At 38.2% G+C, this 17,959-nt stretch overlaps 1 protein-coding gene across 4 annotated transcripts in view; it reads right to left on the reverse strand.

Moving 5' to 3' along the window:
- The window catches only part of CCDC30 (coiled-coil domain containing 30), a 131,588-nt gene that overhangs the window by 92,756 nt on the left and 20,873 nt on the right, over positions 1-17,959 (reverse strand). For all 4 annotated transcript variants that reach the window (XM_049617366.1, XM_049617364.1, XM_049617365.1 and 1 more), the window contains 2 exons: positions 8,117-8,188; positions 1,614-1,729 (listed from right to left, as the gene is read on the reverse strand). In XM_049617366.1, the coding sequence (XP_049473323.1) occupies positions 1,614-1,729; positions 8,117-8,188 (188 nt within the window). The remainder of the gene's footprint in view (positions 1-1,613; positions 1,730-8,116; positions 8,189-17,959) is intronic.

Here is a 17,959-nt window from a genome sequence, read left to right on the forward strand (position 1 = left end):
GCCTGATTTGGGGCTCAGTCCCATGAACAGTGAGATCATGACCTGAGCCGAAATCAAGAGTTGGACGCTCAACCAACTGAGCCACATGGGCGTCCCTACCATGTTGACCATTTTTAAGCACACAGTTCAGTACTATTAAGTACATTCACATTATTATGTAACCATCACCATCATCAGTCTTCACAATTCTTTTCATTTTCCAAAACTGAAACTCTTTACCCATTAGATAAGAACTCCCTATTCTGTCCCTCTCTCCCCCCCCCCCCCCCGCAGCCCCTGGCAACCACCATTCTATTTTCCGTCTCTGTGATTTTGCTACTCTAGGTACCTCATGTAAAGGGAATCATACACTATTTGTCCTTTTGTGACTAACATTTTAATTAACATAATGTCTTCAAGTTTCATCCCTGTTGTAGCACAGGTCAGAATGCCCTTCGGGCTGAGTAATATTCCATTTTGTTTATCTATATATTCTAAATGTATGTGCCACATTTTGTTTATCTATTCATCCATCAAGGGACACTTGCATTGCTTCAACCTTTTGGATGCTGTGGATAACACTGCTGTGACATGAGTGTGCAAATCTGTTCAAGTCCCTGCTTTCAATTCTTTGGGTATATACTCAGAAGCAGAATTGCTCAATCATATGGTAATTCTACATTTACTTTTTAAAGAAAGTGCCATGCTGTTTTCTATAGTCACTGCAATACTATTTTTCATTCTCGATAACAATGCACAAGGGCTCCAATTTCTCCATATTACTGTCAACATTTTTTGTTTTCTGTTGTTTTGATAATAGCCATCCTCTTGGGTATTTATTCATTCTTGCAACAAAATTACTTGAGCACTTAGTTTATGTGGGCTGTTGTGTGAGACACTAGAGATATGACTGTAAAATGAATATAAACTAAAATTGAAGAGACATATATCCAGAACTTAGAAGTCCATAGTAAAAATCAATAAATACAGGGGCTCCTGGGTGGCTCAGTAGGTTGAGCATCCAACTTCAGCTCAGGTCATGATCTCACAGTTGGTGAGTTTGAGCCCTTCATTGGGCTCTGTGCTGACAGCTCAGAGCCTGGAGCCTGTTTCAGATTCTGTGTCTCCCTCTCTCTGCCCCTCCCCATTCACGCTCTGTCTCTGTCTCTCTCAAAAATAAATAAACATTAAAAAAACTAAAAATTAAAAAAATCAATACATTACTAAAAAGAAATAATTCAACAATGTGGCACAACTCAAATTTATCCAATATAATAGAATAATAATTTCTATTTGCTAAATTAAGTGTAAACTGATATCTAAATCCTTATTAAAAAGGTCCTAAACTGACATAAGAGCAGTCACATTACTGTTTAGCACAGGCAGCTAAAATGTATAAAATATAAATACTGATAGGTCATCTAAGTCACAGTATGGCATCTATCTGGGATGCTATAGCCGCCAGTATCAGTCCTCATTAATGACTATATATATATATAGATATATATATATAGATATATATATATATACAATCATATATATAGGCAATACAGATCTATGTTGCTCTAGCTGCTGATTGTTATTTTATACACATTTAAATAAATTCTAAGAACAAATGACATTCAACAACTTACTACTTCTCCAAGCGCTTTTTTTTCTGAGTCAAGTGATCGAACCCGATTTCTTAAAGCCAGAATTTCTTCATCCAGTCTCTGATTATGTTCCTTTGCTTTCTGTAGGTCAATTGAATCTAAAACAGAAAAGAACACAGTTTTTTTTGTTTCTCACACCAGACTAATGAGCTGGATATTTTAAACTTTTTTTTTTTAATGTTTATTTATTTTTGAGACAGAGACAGAGCATGAACAGGGGAGGGTCAGAGAGAGAGGGAGACACAGAATCTGAAGCAGGCTCCAGGCTCTGAGCTGTCAGCACAGAGCCCGACGCGGGGCTCGAACTCACGGACCATGAGATCATGACCTGAGCCGAAGTTGGACGCTTGACCAACTGAGCCACCCAGGCGCCCCAGAGCTGGATATTTTGAGGATAGGGTTTTTGGCACTAGAGGCTCTTGGAGGAGATGTACTTTTAAAGCAGTGGAGCCTACCTCCTAGAAGTTCAGCAGCAGAGAAAATTATCTTCCTACTTGCTTGTGGTCCTATCTCTCATACATACCACATACACTCCTAGACACTTCTATTCAGCAACGGTAGGGCCCCCCAGACAACAAATGGTGAGCCACGAGCAGTGAATGGACAGATTTTCTAAGCTAAATCAAGTTAATGTATCAAAACCATCTTTCTGCCTGCACCACAGCCCAAAAAATGGTAGTCCACTCTAAGATCTGCTCTTTCCAGGGCTCATCAGTTTCCTTATTATTGCAAACTTGCTATGGGAAACTTTCCTGAATTTGTAGCTGTTTCTTTTTAGCCATTTCCACATATATTTCTCTTATTTTTCTTCTTCTGCTTAAAAGTCTCCTTTGTTGGGACACCTGGGTGGCACAGTTGGTTAAACGTCTGACTCTTGATTTCGGCTCAGGTCATGATCTCACAGTCTGTGAGTTCGAGCTCCACGTAGGGCTCTGGCTCTGTGCTGGTGGTATGGAGCCTGCTTGGGATTCTCTCTCTCTTTCCCTTTCTGCCCCTCCCTTGGCTTGTGCTTCCTCTCTCTCTCTCTCTCTCTCTCTCTCTCACACACACACACACAAATAAAATAAATAAACTTAAAAAAGAGTCTCCTTTGTTTTCCCTCTTTATCACCTGTTCTGTATTAATTATTCCTTGTATTTTTCCTTTCTTCCTTTTTTCCCCCCTTGCTTCCTTTTCCTTTCCCCCTCTTAGCATGTAATTTTTTTAATTTGAAAAGTGCTGAACACACACCAAAAAGAAAAAAAAAAATCATTCACAATCCCACCTTGTATATGTGTCAGTGGGTGGGTGCATATATACAGAGACAGAGACATTTGTTTTTTGGCTTGTGGAATCTTTCAAAGATTTAAATGATGCTACACAATCTGTCTGCAACTTTACCATATCGATGTGTGGGTTTTGTTGTTGTTGTTGTTGTTGTTGTTGTTGTTGTTGTTGTTGTTTTGTATCATGGATGTCTTTACAGGACTGTCCTTACAAAGTCATTTTCCATTTCTCATTTGGAACTACTTTTAAATTAGTTTTACTGGTTCTTGGTTTTCATACAAATGGATTCTTAATATGCATATTTTTTGTGTGTGAGGCTTCTTTCAACTCAATATATATTTTGGGTATGCAGCTGTGTCATATCAGTAATGTATTCCTCTCTACTTTAGTCCATCTTATTCACACATCACTTACTAATCTACTGGTCTCAACACATCCTCTCATTTTATTCTGCCCAGTGCGTTCATTTCCCCTACTGATGAAGATTCAGGTGTGTTGCCAATGACTTGCTCTTATAAACAATTCTAAAATCATTATCCTTTTTCATCAGTCTTTAGGTACTTATGACATTACTTCCAAAAAACAAGTCCCCAGAAATCGGACCACTGGATCAGCTGATATGTGCATTTAGAAAATGTAATAGATACTGCCAAAACAAATCTTCAAAAAGATTGTACAAAGTTACATTCTGTACAATGACACTCCCCATTTGTCCACACTGGAGGTTACCAGAATTTTAGTTTTCATAAATCTTAAAAATGCAGTTGAATTATGGCTTGTTTTAAATGCAATATTGTTTTGCTGATCACAAATGGAATATAGGCTTTTAGTTAAACAAACAAACAAACAATGTTATGTTCAAACTGAATATTCTCATCTAACCCTTATTCACCACCCTCACCCAAAATAATATTAATACTTAGTAAATACTCTTCAAAAGATTCTATATACACATTCTAACATACAGACAAGGGTTTTATTAAAAATATTTAACAACTCTTAAAGCATGGACCTTCACCTGTAAGAATGAGCTCAGGAGGAAAATTCTAGAGAACTGCCAAGTATTATTCCTTTAGCGGCTGGGAAGACAGGGGCTGGAAGGAGCTGGGATAGTGGGGTAGGTGGTTGACAGTTGAAACACTCAGTGCAGCAGGTATTTACAACTAACGCAAAATTATTCCGGTGTCTTCACGACTCTACTGCCCCACATTAATGTGTACCACTTCATCAAAGTCCTGTGGGCACACACATACATACACCCAGACCCCCAAAATAAAAGCCAAAATAACACTGTCCCGCATATAGTACTGTACAACTTGCTTTTTTCACCTGATAACATATCACGGACATCTATTTGTGTCATGCACATACATCTATGTCATTCTTATTAATAGATGCATAGCCATTTATTTGGCCACTTCATTGTGGAGAAACACAACTACTCCCAAAGTTACTTCTTACTCTCCATACTTTCACAAGTTCTTCTATAGTCATCAGGGATACTGTAACATTTCCTCCTGGTTTTTGTTATCAGGGTAATGCTGCCCATATGGAAAGTGTTCTGTCTTCTTCAATTTTCTGGAAGAATTTATGTAAAATTGGTATTATTTATTCTTTAAAAAGTTTTTTAGAATTCACTAGTGAAGATATCTGAACTCAGAGTTTTCTTCGTGAGGAAGATTTTTTTTTTCAATATATGAAATTTATTGCCAAATTGGTTTCCATACAACACCCAGTGCTCATCCCAAAAGGTGCCCTCCTCAATACCCATCACCCACCCTCCCCTCCCTCCCACCCCCCATCAACCCTCAGTTTGTTCTCAGTTTTTAACAGTCTCTTATGTTTTGGCTCTCTCCCACTCTAACCTCTTTTTTTTTTTTTTCCTTCCCCTCCCCCATGGGTTTCTGTCAAGTTTCTCAGGATCCACATAAGAGTGAAAACATATGGTATCTGTCTTTCTCTGTATGGCTTATTTCACTTAGCATCACACTCTCCAGTTCCATCCATGTTGCTACACAGGGGCATATTTCATTCTTTCTCATTGCCAAGTAGTACTCCATTGTGTATATAAACCACAATTTCTTGATCCATTCATCCGTTGATGGACATTTAGGCTCTTTCCATAATTTGGCTATTGTTGAAAGTGCTGCTATAAACATTGGGGTACAAGTGCCCCTATGCATCAGTACTCCTGTATCCCTTGGGTAAATTCCTAGCAGTGCTATTGCTGGGTCATAGGGTAGGTCTATTTTTAATTTTCTGAGGAACCTCCACACTGTTTTCCAGAGTGGCTGCACCAGTTTGCATTCCCACCAACAGTGCAAGAGGGTTTCCGTTTCTCCACATCCTCACCAGCATCTATAGTCTCCTGATTTGTTCATTTTGGCGACTCCGACTGGCGTGAGGTGGTATCTGAGTGTGGTTTTGATTTGTATTTCCCTGATAAGGAGTGACGTTGAGCATCTTTTCATGTGCCTGTTGGCCATCCAGATGTCTTCTTTAGAGAAGTGTCTATTCATGTTTTTTGCCCATTTCTGCACTGGGTTATTTGTTTTTCGGGTGTGGAGTTTGGTGAGCTCTTTATAGATTTTGGATACTAGCCCTTTGTCTGATATGTCATTTGCAAATATCTTTTCCCATTCCGTTGGCTGCCTTTTAGTTTTGTTGGTTGTTTCCTTTGCTGTGCAGAAGCTTTTTATCTTCATAAGGTCCCAGTAATTCATTTTTGCTTTTAATTCCCTTGCCTTTGGGGATGTGTCGAGTAAGAGATTGCTATGGCTTAGATCAGAGAGGTCTTTTCCTGCTTTCTCCTCTAGGGTTTTGATGGTTTCCTGTCTCACATTCAGGTCCTTTATCCATTTTGAGTTTATTTTTGTGAATGGTGTGAGAAAGTGGTCTAGTTTCAACTTTCTGCATGTTGCTGTCCAGTTCTCCCAGCACCATTTGTTAAAGAGACTGTCTTTTACCCATTGGATGTTCTTTCCTGCTTTGTCAAAGATTAGTTGGCCATACGTTTGTGGGTCTAGTTCTGGGGTTTCTATTCTATTCCATTGGTCTATGTGTCTGTTTTTGTGCCAATATCATGCTGTCTTGATGATGACAGCTTTGTAGTAGAGGCTAAGGTCTGGGATTGTGATGCCTCCTGCTTTGGTCTTCTTCTTCAAAATTACTTTGGCTATTCGGGGCCTTTTGTGGTTCCATATGAATTTTAGGATTGCTTGTTCTAGTTTCGAGAAGAATGCTGGTGCAATTTTGATTGGGATTGCATTGAATGTGTAGATAGCTTTGGGTAGTATTGACATTTTGACAATATTTATTCTTCCAATCCATGAGCAGGGAATGTCTTTCCATTTCTTTATATCTTCTTCAATTACCTTCATAAGCTTTCTATAGTTTTCAGCATACAGATCTTTTACATCTTTGGTTAGATTTATTCCTAGGTATTTTATGCTTCTTGGTGCAATTGTGATATTTGGGGATTTTTAAAACATACTTCTGTTATTGCTTTTCAGTTTAATTCTATTATGGTCAGAGAACATAATTTGTGATTTCAGTTCTTCCACAGAAATGTATTTTATGGCTCAGTATGGTCTCTCCTTGTGAACATTCCATGCATACTTGAAAAGAATGTGTGATCTGGTGGAGTTTGCTATAATTATCAATTATAGAAATTATCAAAAATTTCCATAATTATCAATTTCTATAATTATCATGTTGGCTGGTAGTGTTCTTAAGTCTTCCATATCTTTACTGATTTTGTTTTATTGTTCTATCAATTACTAAGGAGGCAGTGTTTATAACTGTATCACATACTTTTGAAAAGGAGGGTTAACAATCCTGATCACCAATTACAATGTAAGGGCTCTTTTCTCCTATACATCCAAGCAATTATTGGACACCAGCCAGGCATCCTATAATTCCACTCAATTCTGACACTATCTAGCTGGAGATAACATCAGATTGCACAGGTTAAGGGTTCGGTCCCACAAGAATGTTCGCCACTTCAGATGCCAATGGCAAGCTCATGTTGTTACGTGTGCTTCTGACTGACTGGTTATAAATCAGAGGTTGCCACGACCCCCATCTTGGTCTGATTACTTTGTTAGAGTGGCTCACAGAATTCAGAGAAACATTTTACTCACTAGATTGCCAGTTTATTATAAAAAGATATAACTCAAGAATAGCCAGATAGAAGAAATGCACAGGGCAAAGTATGAGTAAAGGGGTGAGGAGTTTCCATGTCCTCTCTGTGGACACCACTCTCCCCAAATCTCCATGTGTTCACTGACCAGAAGCTCTCCAGACCCTGTCCTTTGGGGTTTTTATAAAGGCTTCATTCATAGGCATGAGTAATTAAATCCATTGGCCATTGGTGACTAAACTCTGTCTCCAGCCCTGTCCCCTTCCAGCATTGGTAAACCAGGGGCTTTCCAAGAGTCCTCATTAACAAATTTCCACATGGGAAATTTGCAGGGTTTTAGAAGCTTGGTGTCAGAAACAGGGCCAAAGACTAAATATAAATTTCTTATTATAAATCACAGTATCACCGGGTAAGCTCAATTTTAGAATTATTTAAAACTGGTAACACGTTTTTAATTATTTTTGTAGTTGCTACCATTACAACACTCAACTTTTGTTGTATTATTTATAGCTGGTAGCATTTTTACAGTCAAGCCAGGGACAGGTTAACTAATTCACCACGGATTCCAAGCCTATTGGCTTCCCAGTGAACACGTGTGTGTGAAGTATTGTTAAATTCATCATAAGGTGTTTTGATGTCAGGGGCAAAATAGGTATTATTTGTGTTGACCACAGGTTTTGGAGTCAGATACATGAATATCTGACTAACCCAGATACATGGGTTCTAATACTCCCTCTGCATTACTTAATTCATTAATACTTAATGTAGCTATTGGATAACTCACTTAACCTTCCATAACTCAGTTTTTTTTGTGTTTGAAATGGGAATGATAATACTACTTGGAATGGTTGTGAGGATTAGAGTTCATGCATATAAAGTGCCTGGGAGAATACCTGTTACTTAGTAAGCAGTAAGTGATAAGTAAGGTAATAGTAGTAGAAATAAGTAGTAACAATGGCAATAGTGCTTTGTTAGTATTATTATTAAAGATATTATTATATTAAAACATATTTAATACATATTAAATTATTGTTTAATGTATTATTAAACATTATATCTACTAACATGCATGACTCACCATTCTCTTTCAGCTTTATCAAATTTTCTTTCAAGTGTTCTATTTCTAGTTGAGCCTTCTTAAGTGCAGAGTCTAAAGAAAAAAGAAACAAAATATTTCTGTAAGGAGTGAATGGTTAGTGTAATGATCAAATCTGAAGTGGTCTCCTGTTTCGGAACACTCTATTTCTGCTGATTTTCCTTTAAGTTTCTGCATAAATGTCACCTGCAGGAAGCTTTTCCAGACTCCTTTTAGTGTTCCTGCTGCACCTTATTATTATTCCTGATTATCTGATCTGATAATATTTCTGTTTCCCTAACTAGATTCCATGCTGAAGAATTTGGGACTACTATAAACAAATAGAAAAAAGCTAAACTTTTTAAGCATGGTACTATCAGCTTTAAAAAAAGAAAACTATACTCAGAAATATTAAAATTAGTTCCTGCAATTAGTAATATTTAGAATTTTACCAGTAGTTGCTAGAAATATCAAAACAACAGAATTTCAGGAAGTATCTTTTGATACTATTCAAGAATTATATGAAGATGGCAGAATGGTAGAGGGCAAGAACATGGAGCATTGGAGTCAACCGGATTTGCGTTTTCTAATCCAGGTTTTATCATTTGGCCTCCTGGAGTCTAGTCATCACCAATGGTATGTCTGGTTGGCTTCCTATATCAGGATGAAGAACCTCCGAGAGGTAAGAGACTAAGGTGAATCTTATGAGATCATTCCTAATCACAAAGTAAGTACATCAGCACAATCGTGAATGTCTCATTATTGACCCCAAAACGCTCAGTTCTTTGGAGTAAATCCTAGTCTAATCTACCAGATTCACCTAAAATTAGATTCTGACCCTAACAATACTATTACTGCCACTGCTACTGGCAACAGCAGTTACTAGTGTCAGATGTATTAACATTATAACAAACCTTCAGAGTAGATATTAGCATTCTCATTTTATAGATAAGATAAGGGAGGCTCAGAAGAATTAACCAACTTGCTCAATGTCACACAACAAGCAAATGGTAAATCTGAGATCTGAACTCAGGTCTGTTTGACTACACTGTGCCAGAGATGTAAGAATTACTCTGTTTTACTAGAACAATGATTTTCCTAAGTGTTCATCTATGGAAAGAGAGGGAGTAGAATGATAGCAGGTGGGAGGATGTTTCAGAGACAGTGAAGAGCATAAATGAAAGAGAATGGGTAGGAGAGAACATTGAGTGTTCTGGGGACTATATGTAGTCTGATACTGCTTGGGCCTACAGAGCAAAGGATTAAGGGAAATGTGGGATAGGAAGCTGGATAGATACGCAGGAGGCAAACCAGAAAAGCCTTAGAGAGCTCAGAATTTACTCTACACAATAAATTTTTTTATGGCAGCTTAAAGTATCGAGGAGGTAATTGAGAGGTTCTGTGAACATGAGATTTAATTTCCACTTAAAAAAAAACAAACCTATTTCTACAATAACACATACACCAAATATGTCATATACCAAAGTCAGGTATATCAGAGACCACCAAATGCATGAACTCGTACTGCCAGGTTAGCATCTCCTGTCATGTCCACACAGATATCTGAAAATCATAGCTCTCTCTCAGAGCATTTAAACTAGTAATATTTCCAAAACTGTGTTGGTTTTATGACCAAGTTTCTATGACCTCTCTACTGTTTGACAGTTTTATTTTCTAAGTCTACTCCTTTTAGTGGTTGCCCTGGGTATTTTTTTAAGAACTTTTTTTATTAAGGAAAATTTCCAACATATACACAAGTAGATAGAACAGTTATGGAAACACCTATATCTATCATCCCGCTTTTTTTAAAATCATCCAGCTTTTAACAGTTATCAAGCCATGGCCAATCTTGTTTCATTTATGTCCATAACTATCATACACTAGTTTTCTAATGCTGTAAAGCAAATCACCACAACTCAGTGACTTAAAATGAGGGTACCTGGGCGGCTCAGTTGGTTGAGTGTCTAACTCTTGATTTTGGCTCATGTCATGATCTCAAGATTCGTGAGAGGCTGAAATCAAGGTATGAGCTGGGTATGAGCTGGGTGTGTTCATCTCGGAGGGATTGGGAAAGAATGTAGTTCCAAGCTCACTCAGGCTGCAGGCTGAATTCAGTCCCATGGTTGTAGGACTGAAGTCCCCATCTCCTTGCTAACTGTTAGCCTGGGAGGTCTATCAGCTTTTAGAAGCAACCAACATTCTTTGCCACGTGGTCTCTTCCATCCTCAAAGTCAGCAAAGGAGAATTTACCTCACATCAAATCCTTCTCACACTTTGAATATCTTCTTCAGGGAAAAGCCTAAGCTCTTTTGAGGGCTCGCCTGATCAGGTCAGTCTCACTTAGGATAATCTCTCTTTCTTAAAGCCAATTGATTTGGGACCTTAACTACATCTGCAAAAGCTCTTCATAGCAGCATCTATATTGTAGTTGATTTTTGAATAACTTGGAAAAGGAATGTGTATACCAGGTGAGGCTCGTGGAGACCATCTTAGATTTCAATCTAATACACCTATTTCTACCACTTCTTCTATTTTTAACAGGTTTATTGAGGTGCAATTTATATACCATAAAATTTGCCTTTTTAAAGTGTACTATTAAATGACTTTTAGTATATTTACATTTGTGAAACCCACCACAATCTGATTTTAGAACATTTCTATCACCCCATTGAGAAACCTCATGCCCATTTAGTTAACCCTAATTCCCACTCTTAGCCCTGGGCAACCATTAATCTACTTTGCCTTTTCTGGACACTTCATATAAATATAATCATACAATATGTGACCTTTTGCATCTGACTTCTTTACTTAGCATTATGTTTTTGAGATTCATCCATGTTGTAGCAAGCGTTAAGTATTTGGTTTTTACAGGCACACTGTCTTCCATTGCACAAGTGTTTGGAGTCCCCTAAATCACTCCCAGGTTCGGTGACTCTTGGGACTTGCCTCACTGGACTAAAGATATACTAATAGTCACAGCTGATACTTACTACAACAAAAGGATATAAAGCAAAATCAGCAAAGATAAAAGGTGCATGGGGCAAAGGCCAGAGGAAATCAGGCTCCAGCTTCCAAGAGTCTTCTCCAGTGGAGTCACACAGGGTGTGGTTAATTTCTCCAGCAACAAACTGATCATACATGTGAAGTATCTTCTATCAGGGGAGTTCATTAGAGATTCAGTGCCCAAGGTTTTTGTTTGGGGCTAGCTAGTCACATATATACCACTTCTGCCCACCAGGTACCAAAATTCCAGATTCTCAGAAGGAAGGCAGGTATTGAGCACCGTGATACTGCACTTTGTGATTAGAAATATACATTTGACCTTATCTTCAACCCATTTCTGGCACAGAGATCCTAAAACCCTTGGCATTTCCTAAGCGATGAGAGCGATAAAGCCATCTTATGTTAATGAGGTGACTTTTGGCCAGCAATTAACAACAGGGGCTGGTTTCCAGGAGAACCAACCATGGGATTAGAGGTCCTATCCTCTGACCTCCAGGGACAGGAGAGGAGCAAGAGGTTGAATCAATTACCAATAGCCAATGATTTAATCAACCATGCCTGTAGTGAAACCTCTGTAAAAACCCAGAAGGAGAGGGTTTGGAGAGCTTCTGGGTTGCTGAACACATGGAGGTTTGGGGAGGATGGTGTATTCAGAGAGGACATGGAAGCTCTGCACACCATCCCCATACTTTGCCCTATGCATCTCTTCCATCCGGCTATTCCTAAATTATATCCTTTCATAATAAACCAGTAATCTAGCAAATTAAATATTTCTCTGAGTTCTATGAGCCACTCAAGCAAATTCATCAAACCCAAGGAGGGGGTAATTGGAAATTCCAATCTATAGCCAGTTGGTCAGAAGCACAGGCGATACCCTAGGCTTGCAACTGGCATCTGAAGGAGGGGAGCAGTCTTACAAGACTGAGCCTTAGCCTGTACAATCTGACACTATCTTCAGGTAGACAGCGTCAGAATTAAAGGTAAATAGTGTCAGAATTAAGTTGAAACGTAGGACACCCAAATGATGTCCAAGAATTGCTTGGTGGTGTGAGAGAAACACCCCTCTCCCACCTTGAAATTGTATTCTGGGACCCTATATAAGTATAAACCACACTGTTTGCACAAACAGTTTAGGCACAGTGAGCCCCTATTATCAGTTAGGGAATGGTGGGAACACTCCCAAAATCCAAGTTCCCAGATGCTAGTCAAGGGCTGACCTCACAAGCATGCCTTTCTAAGGACAGCAGTGTCAGGTCTCTGTTAACTATTTCCTACACAGAATTACTGTATCACATTTTGTTTATCCATTCATCCAATGAGAGACATTTGGGTCACTTCTATCTTTTGGCTATTGTAAATAGTGCTCTGAACATTCGCACACACATTTCTCTTGGGTAGATACCTAAGAGTTAAATTGATGGGCCACATGATAATTCTACATCTAACATCTTGAGAAACTGTCAAATTATTTTCCAGTGTCTGCACCATTTTACATTCCCGTCAGTAATATATGAAGGTTCTAATCTTTCCACATCCTTACCAACACTTGTCATGCTTTGTTTTGTTTTTTTTTTGTTTGTTTTTGGTTTTTTATAGCCATTCTAGTGTGTGTGTACTGGTATCTCATTGTGGTTTGAATTTGCACTTCCCTCGTGACTAATGATATTGAGCATCTTTTCATATATCTTCTCCAGAGAAATGTCTACCCAAATATTTTGCTCATTTTTTTTTAACGTTTATTTATTTTTAAGACAGAGAGAGACAGAGCATGAGCGGGGGAGGGTCAGAGAGAGAGGGAGACACAGAATCGGAAGCAGGCTCCAGGCTCTGAGCTGTCAGCACAGAGCCCGACGCGGGGCTCGAACTCACGGACCGTGAGATCATGACCTGAGCCGAAGTCGGACGCTTAACCGACCAAGCCACCCAGGCGCCCCTATTTTGCTCATTTTTAAATCAAGCTTTCTTTTACTATTATCAGAATTCTTTATACATTCTAAATATAAGTCCTGTATCAAACATGATTTGCAAACATTTTCTTCTAGTCTGTGAGTTGTCTTTTTCACTTTCTTGATGTTGGTTGTTGTCGTTGTTGTTTTTTTTTTGATATTGCAAGTGGTAATTTTTATTTTATTTCTCAATAGCTCTTTTTTAAAAAGATTTTAAGTAATCTCTACACCCAACATGGGGCTCGAACCCACAACCCCAAGATCAAAAATCACGTTTCCCTTGACTGAATCAGCCAGGCACCCCTCAACAGTTTCTTGATAGCATATAGAAATACAATTGTTTTCCTTTTATGATTTAATGAGTCATGTAATTATTCATCTAGCTGCAAATATTAGATTCATGACAATAATATTATTTACTTGTGTCACTATTAATATAAAACAAATCCAAAAAACTGATGAATAGAAATATTCACATCTGATTGGGACATTCAGATGTTGTTTTGTTTTGTTTTGTTTTGTTTTGTTTTTTTAAAGATTTTATTTCTTAAGGGGTTCCTGGGTGGCTCAGTTGGTTAAGTGTCTGACTCTTGATTTTGGGTAAGGTCATGATCTCATGGTTTGTGAGTTGGAGCCCTGTGTTGGGCTCCACGCTGAGCACAGAGCCTGCTTGGGATTCTCTCTCACATTTTCTGTCCCTCCCATGTTCATGCTCTCTTTCTCTCTTTCTCAAAATAAATAAATAAAACTTTTAAAAATTAAAAAATATGTTTTATTTCTTAAGTAATCTCTATACCCAACATGGGACCTGAACTCACAACCCCAAGATCAAGAGTCACATGCTCTACTGACTGAGCCAGCCAAGTGTCCCTTGATGTTGTATTTTGAAGTATAGAAGTTTCAATTTGGGGGACACCTGGGTGGCTCAGTCAGTTAAGTGTCTGACTCTTGATTTTGGCTCAGATCATGATCTCACAGTTCATCGGATCAAGCCCCGCATTGGGCCCTGTGTTGACAGAGTAGAGCATGCTTAGGATTCTCTCTTAAAATAAATAAATAACTTAATTTGTAAAAAGTTTCAAATTTTGACTGAGTCCAATTTATTAGTTTTTCTCTTACCACTTTTGCTTTTGGTGCTCTACTAAAATATCATTGCCTAATCCAAGATCATGAAGAGTTACTATGTTTTCTTCTAAGAGTCTTACAGTTTTAACTCTTATATTTAGCTTTGTGATCCATTTTGAGTTATTTTTTTTGTGTGGGTGTGGTACAGGGGTCTTTATAAAAGCAAATCCCAGACATATTGTTCAACCATAAATATTTCACTATATATCTCTAAAAGAAGTCTTTTTAAACATTCAGTACACATGTGGTTAAGAAAATTTAGCAATTCCTTACATATCCAGTAAATATCCACATTTCCAATTTTTTTCATGAATGTTAAAAATTTGTTTCAATCAGTATTGAGTAAAGTCCACACATTATAACTGGCTAATAATTCCCTTAAATGAAAAAAAATTCATCTTTTTCATATAATTTATTTATTGAAGAATACTATAAATATTTGACATTAATTCTTTTTTTATTCTTTTTTTTTTTAATGCTTATTTATTTTTGAAAGAGAGATAAAGAGTCGAGCAGGGGAGGGTTAGAGAGATGGAGACACAGAATCCGAAGTGGGCTCCAGGCTCCGAGCTGTCAGCAGAGCCCAGAGCCTGACACGGGGCTCGAACCCACAAACCATGAGATCATGACCTGAGCTGAAGTCGGACACTTAACCGACTGAGCCACCCAGGTGACCCTCTTTTTTTATTCTTGAAGAATATCTTTGTTATTGTCCAAAATTTTTCATTCCCATCCAAGGTTTTGGATGTGATATAGACAGAGGTAGAGATTAAGCTAAAATAGAGTCCTTCATTTAAGGGTCAGTTTGGGGGCACCTGGGTGGCTCAGTCAGTTAAGCATCTTCTGACTTCAGGTCATGATCTCATGGCTCATGAGTTCAAGCCCCTTTTCAGGCTCTGTGCTGACAGCTCAGAGCCAGGAGCCTGCTTCAGATTCTGTGCCTCCCTCTCTCTCTGACCCTCCCCAACTCACACTCTGTCTCTGTCTCTGTCTCTGTCTCAAAACTAAATAAACTTAAAAAAAAATTTTTTTTTTGAAGAGTCAGTTTGGGGGTACCTGGGTGGCTCAGTTTTAAGCATCTGACTTTGGGTGAACATAAGTCCCACTTCAGGTAAAACTGGAGCCCTGCATCAGGTGAGCCCCACTTCTCTCTCTCTCCCTCTCTCTGTCCCTTGCTCACTTGCGCCCTCTCTCTCAAAAAAAAAAAAAAAAAAAAAAGAGTGTTGAAAGTAGACCAATACTTGGTAAACACTGTTGTATAACACATTTACCTAGGAATACATTCTGACTTGTAAACCGATGACTCAAGAAGTTATATCTAGGGCACACTTTGGTACTACATATATTTTATTTTAATTTTTTTGATACTACATATGTTTTTAAACTTTTTTTTTTTTTTACGTTTATTTATTTTTGAGACACAGAGAGACACAGCATGAGTGGGGAGGGGCAGAGAGAGGAGACAGAATCCGAAACAGGCTCCAGGCTCTGAGCTGTCAGCACAGAGCCCAACGCAGGGCTCGAATTCACAAACCAGGAGATCATGACCTGAGACGAAGTCGGACGCTCAGCCGACTGAACCACCCAGGTGCCCCATGATACTACATATGTTTTTAAAGGACTTGCTAATTCAGCTTCCCAACAGCCCCCCAGTATACTTACTGTGGTGACAACTTTCAGTTAACAGTTTAGGATCTACCAGACCAACCACTGCTGATGGAACAGAGTGCCATGTGATTGAGTTCTGTTGTGTCCAAATGTGACTAAAAAAAATGGGTGTCCTGCTTTTCCTTTTTCCTTCTGTATTGCAAGCAGCAAAGACTGCTTCTCATCATACTCACATAGCCGAATTTCTTTTCAAAAATTTTTTAAAATTGGGTTTCTAACTTGCATCCAGTAAAATTCACCCTTATCGGTGTATGGTTCAGTGAATTTTAACAAATATATATAATGGTGTATATACCCTATTAGGATATAGAAAAATTCCATATTCCAAAAATTTCATTTGTGTTCATTATTTAAAACACATACTTAACAAAATCTCAACCCTCCTGATATTGTTTTTATTTATTTATTTTTATTTTTTTTTCAACGTTTTTAATTTATTTTTGGGACAGAGAGAGACAGAGCATGAACGGGGGAGGGGCAGAGAGAGAGGGAGACACAGAATCGGAAACAGGCTCCAGGCTCCGAGCCATCAGCCCAGAGCCTGACGCGGGGCTCAAACTCACGGACCGCGAGATCGTGACCTGGCTGAAGTCGGACGCTTAACCGACTGCGCCACCCAGGCGCCCCCTTGGTATTGTTTTTAAACCCACAGTTTAAACCATCAGTTTGGCGGAATAATTACTGTTTTATACGTTTAACCCTTTAAAGATATGATCCTAAAGAAACCTATATGCTGCATTTGAAAATCAGCCTAATTTCATAATCATTGTAAATTATAATATAGAAAGGGGATAGTTTTAAAAGTTTAAACTTTATACTAAAATAAATTATTGATAAAGCAAAGATTGAAATATAAACAATGAAACCATAAAAGCACAATAAAACACCATAGAGATGAACATTTCAATAATCTTATAGTGATATAGAAAAGGCTTTATGAGTGAAAACCTAGAAGCCATACAAAAACCTGACTTGATAAATATTAGCATTTCGATATAGCAAAAACTCCAACGTAACTTTTAGAACCAATAAAAGGCTCATATCCAGAATACATAAAGAATTAACCAAAAAATTTTTTATTAAGTAATCTCAACACTCAGCATGGGGCTTGGACTCATGACCCTGAGATCAAGAGTTGCATGCTCCAACAACTGGCTGACCCAGCCGACAGTCCCAAGGATATATAAAGAACTTTTACAAATTAGGGGCGCCTGGGTGGCTCAGTCGGTGGAGCATCCAACTCTTGATTTCGGCTCAGGTCACAATCTCACAGTTTCTGAGATAGAGCCCCTCGTTGGGCTCTGCACAGACAGCACAGAGCCTGCTTGGCATTCTCTCTCTCCCTCTCTCTGCTCCTCCCCTGCTCAATCTCTCTCTCCCTTTCTCTCTCTTTTTCTCCCTCTCTCTATCCCTCCCCCACTTGCACTCTCTCTTTCAAAAATAAGTAAACTTAAAAAAAAAAAAAGAAAAAAAAATGAAATTTTACAAATTAATAAAAGATACCACCCAATAGAAAAATATACATGAGACTTGAGCAGGTACTTCACAAAATAGTATATTCAAATGAGCAACAACAACAATAACAACAAATTATGAGAGGGTTTTCAACTTCATTAGCCATTTGCGAAATGCAAATTAAAGCCATAACTAAATACCACTACCCACTCACCAGAAAAGGCAAAGTTAGTAAGATAGACAATATCAAGTACTCACAAAGTCTCACATACAAGTGAGGAGAGCTTAAATTAATACAACTATTTGGAAGACAGTATGGCAGCTATCTACCAAAGTAGAATCTACACATAACCCTTTGATCCAATAATTAGGTATATCACAAACAGAAATGTGTCGGTAAGTCCAAGAATATTCATAGCAGCACTATTCGTAATAGGCCACAAGTGGAAGCAATGTAAATATCCATCAAGAGTAGAATGGCTAGATAACGTAAACTGTAGTATATTTATTCAGTGGAATATTACACAACCAGCATAAGTGAATAAACTACAGCTACATGCAATGACATGAAGGAATCTCACAAACATAAGATTGAACAAGAGAAACAAACCCAATTTAAGAATGTGTATTGCCTGCAATCAAAACTCAG

Source organism: Panthera uncia (assembly GCF_023721935.1).
Source record: "Panthera uncia isolate 11264 chromosome C1 unlocalized genomic scaffold, Puncia_PCG_1.0 HiC_scaffold_4, whole genome shotgun sequence".
NCBI classification, from domain to species: Eukaryota; Metazoa; Chordata; class Mammalia; order Carnivora; family Felidae; genus Panthera; species Panthera uncia.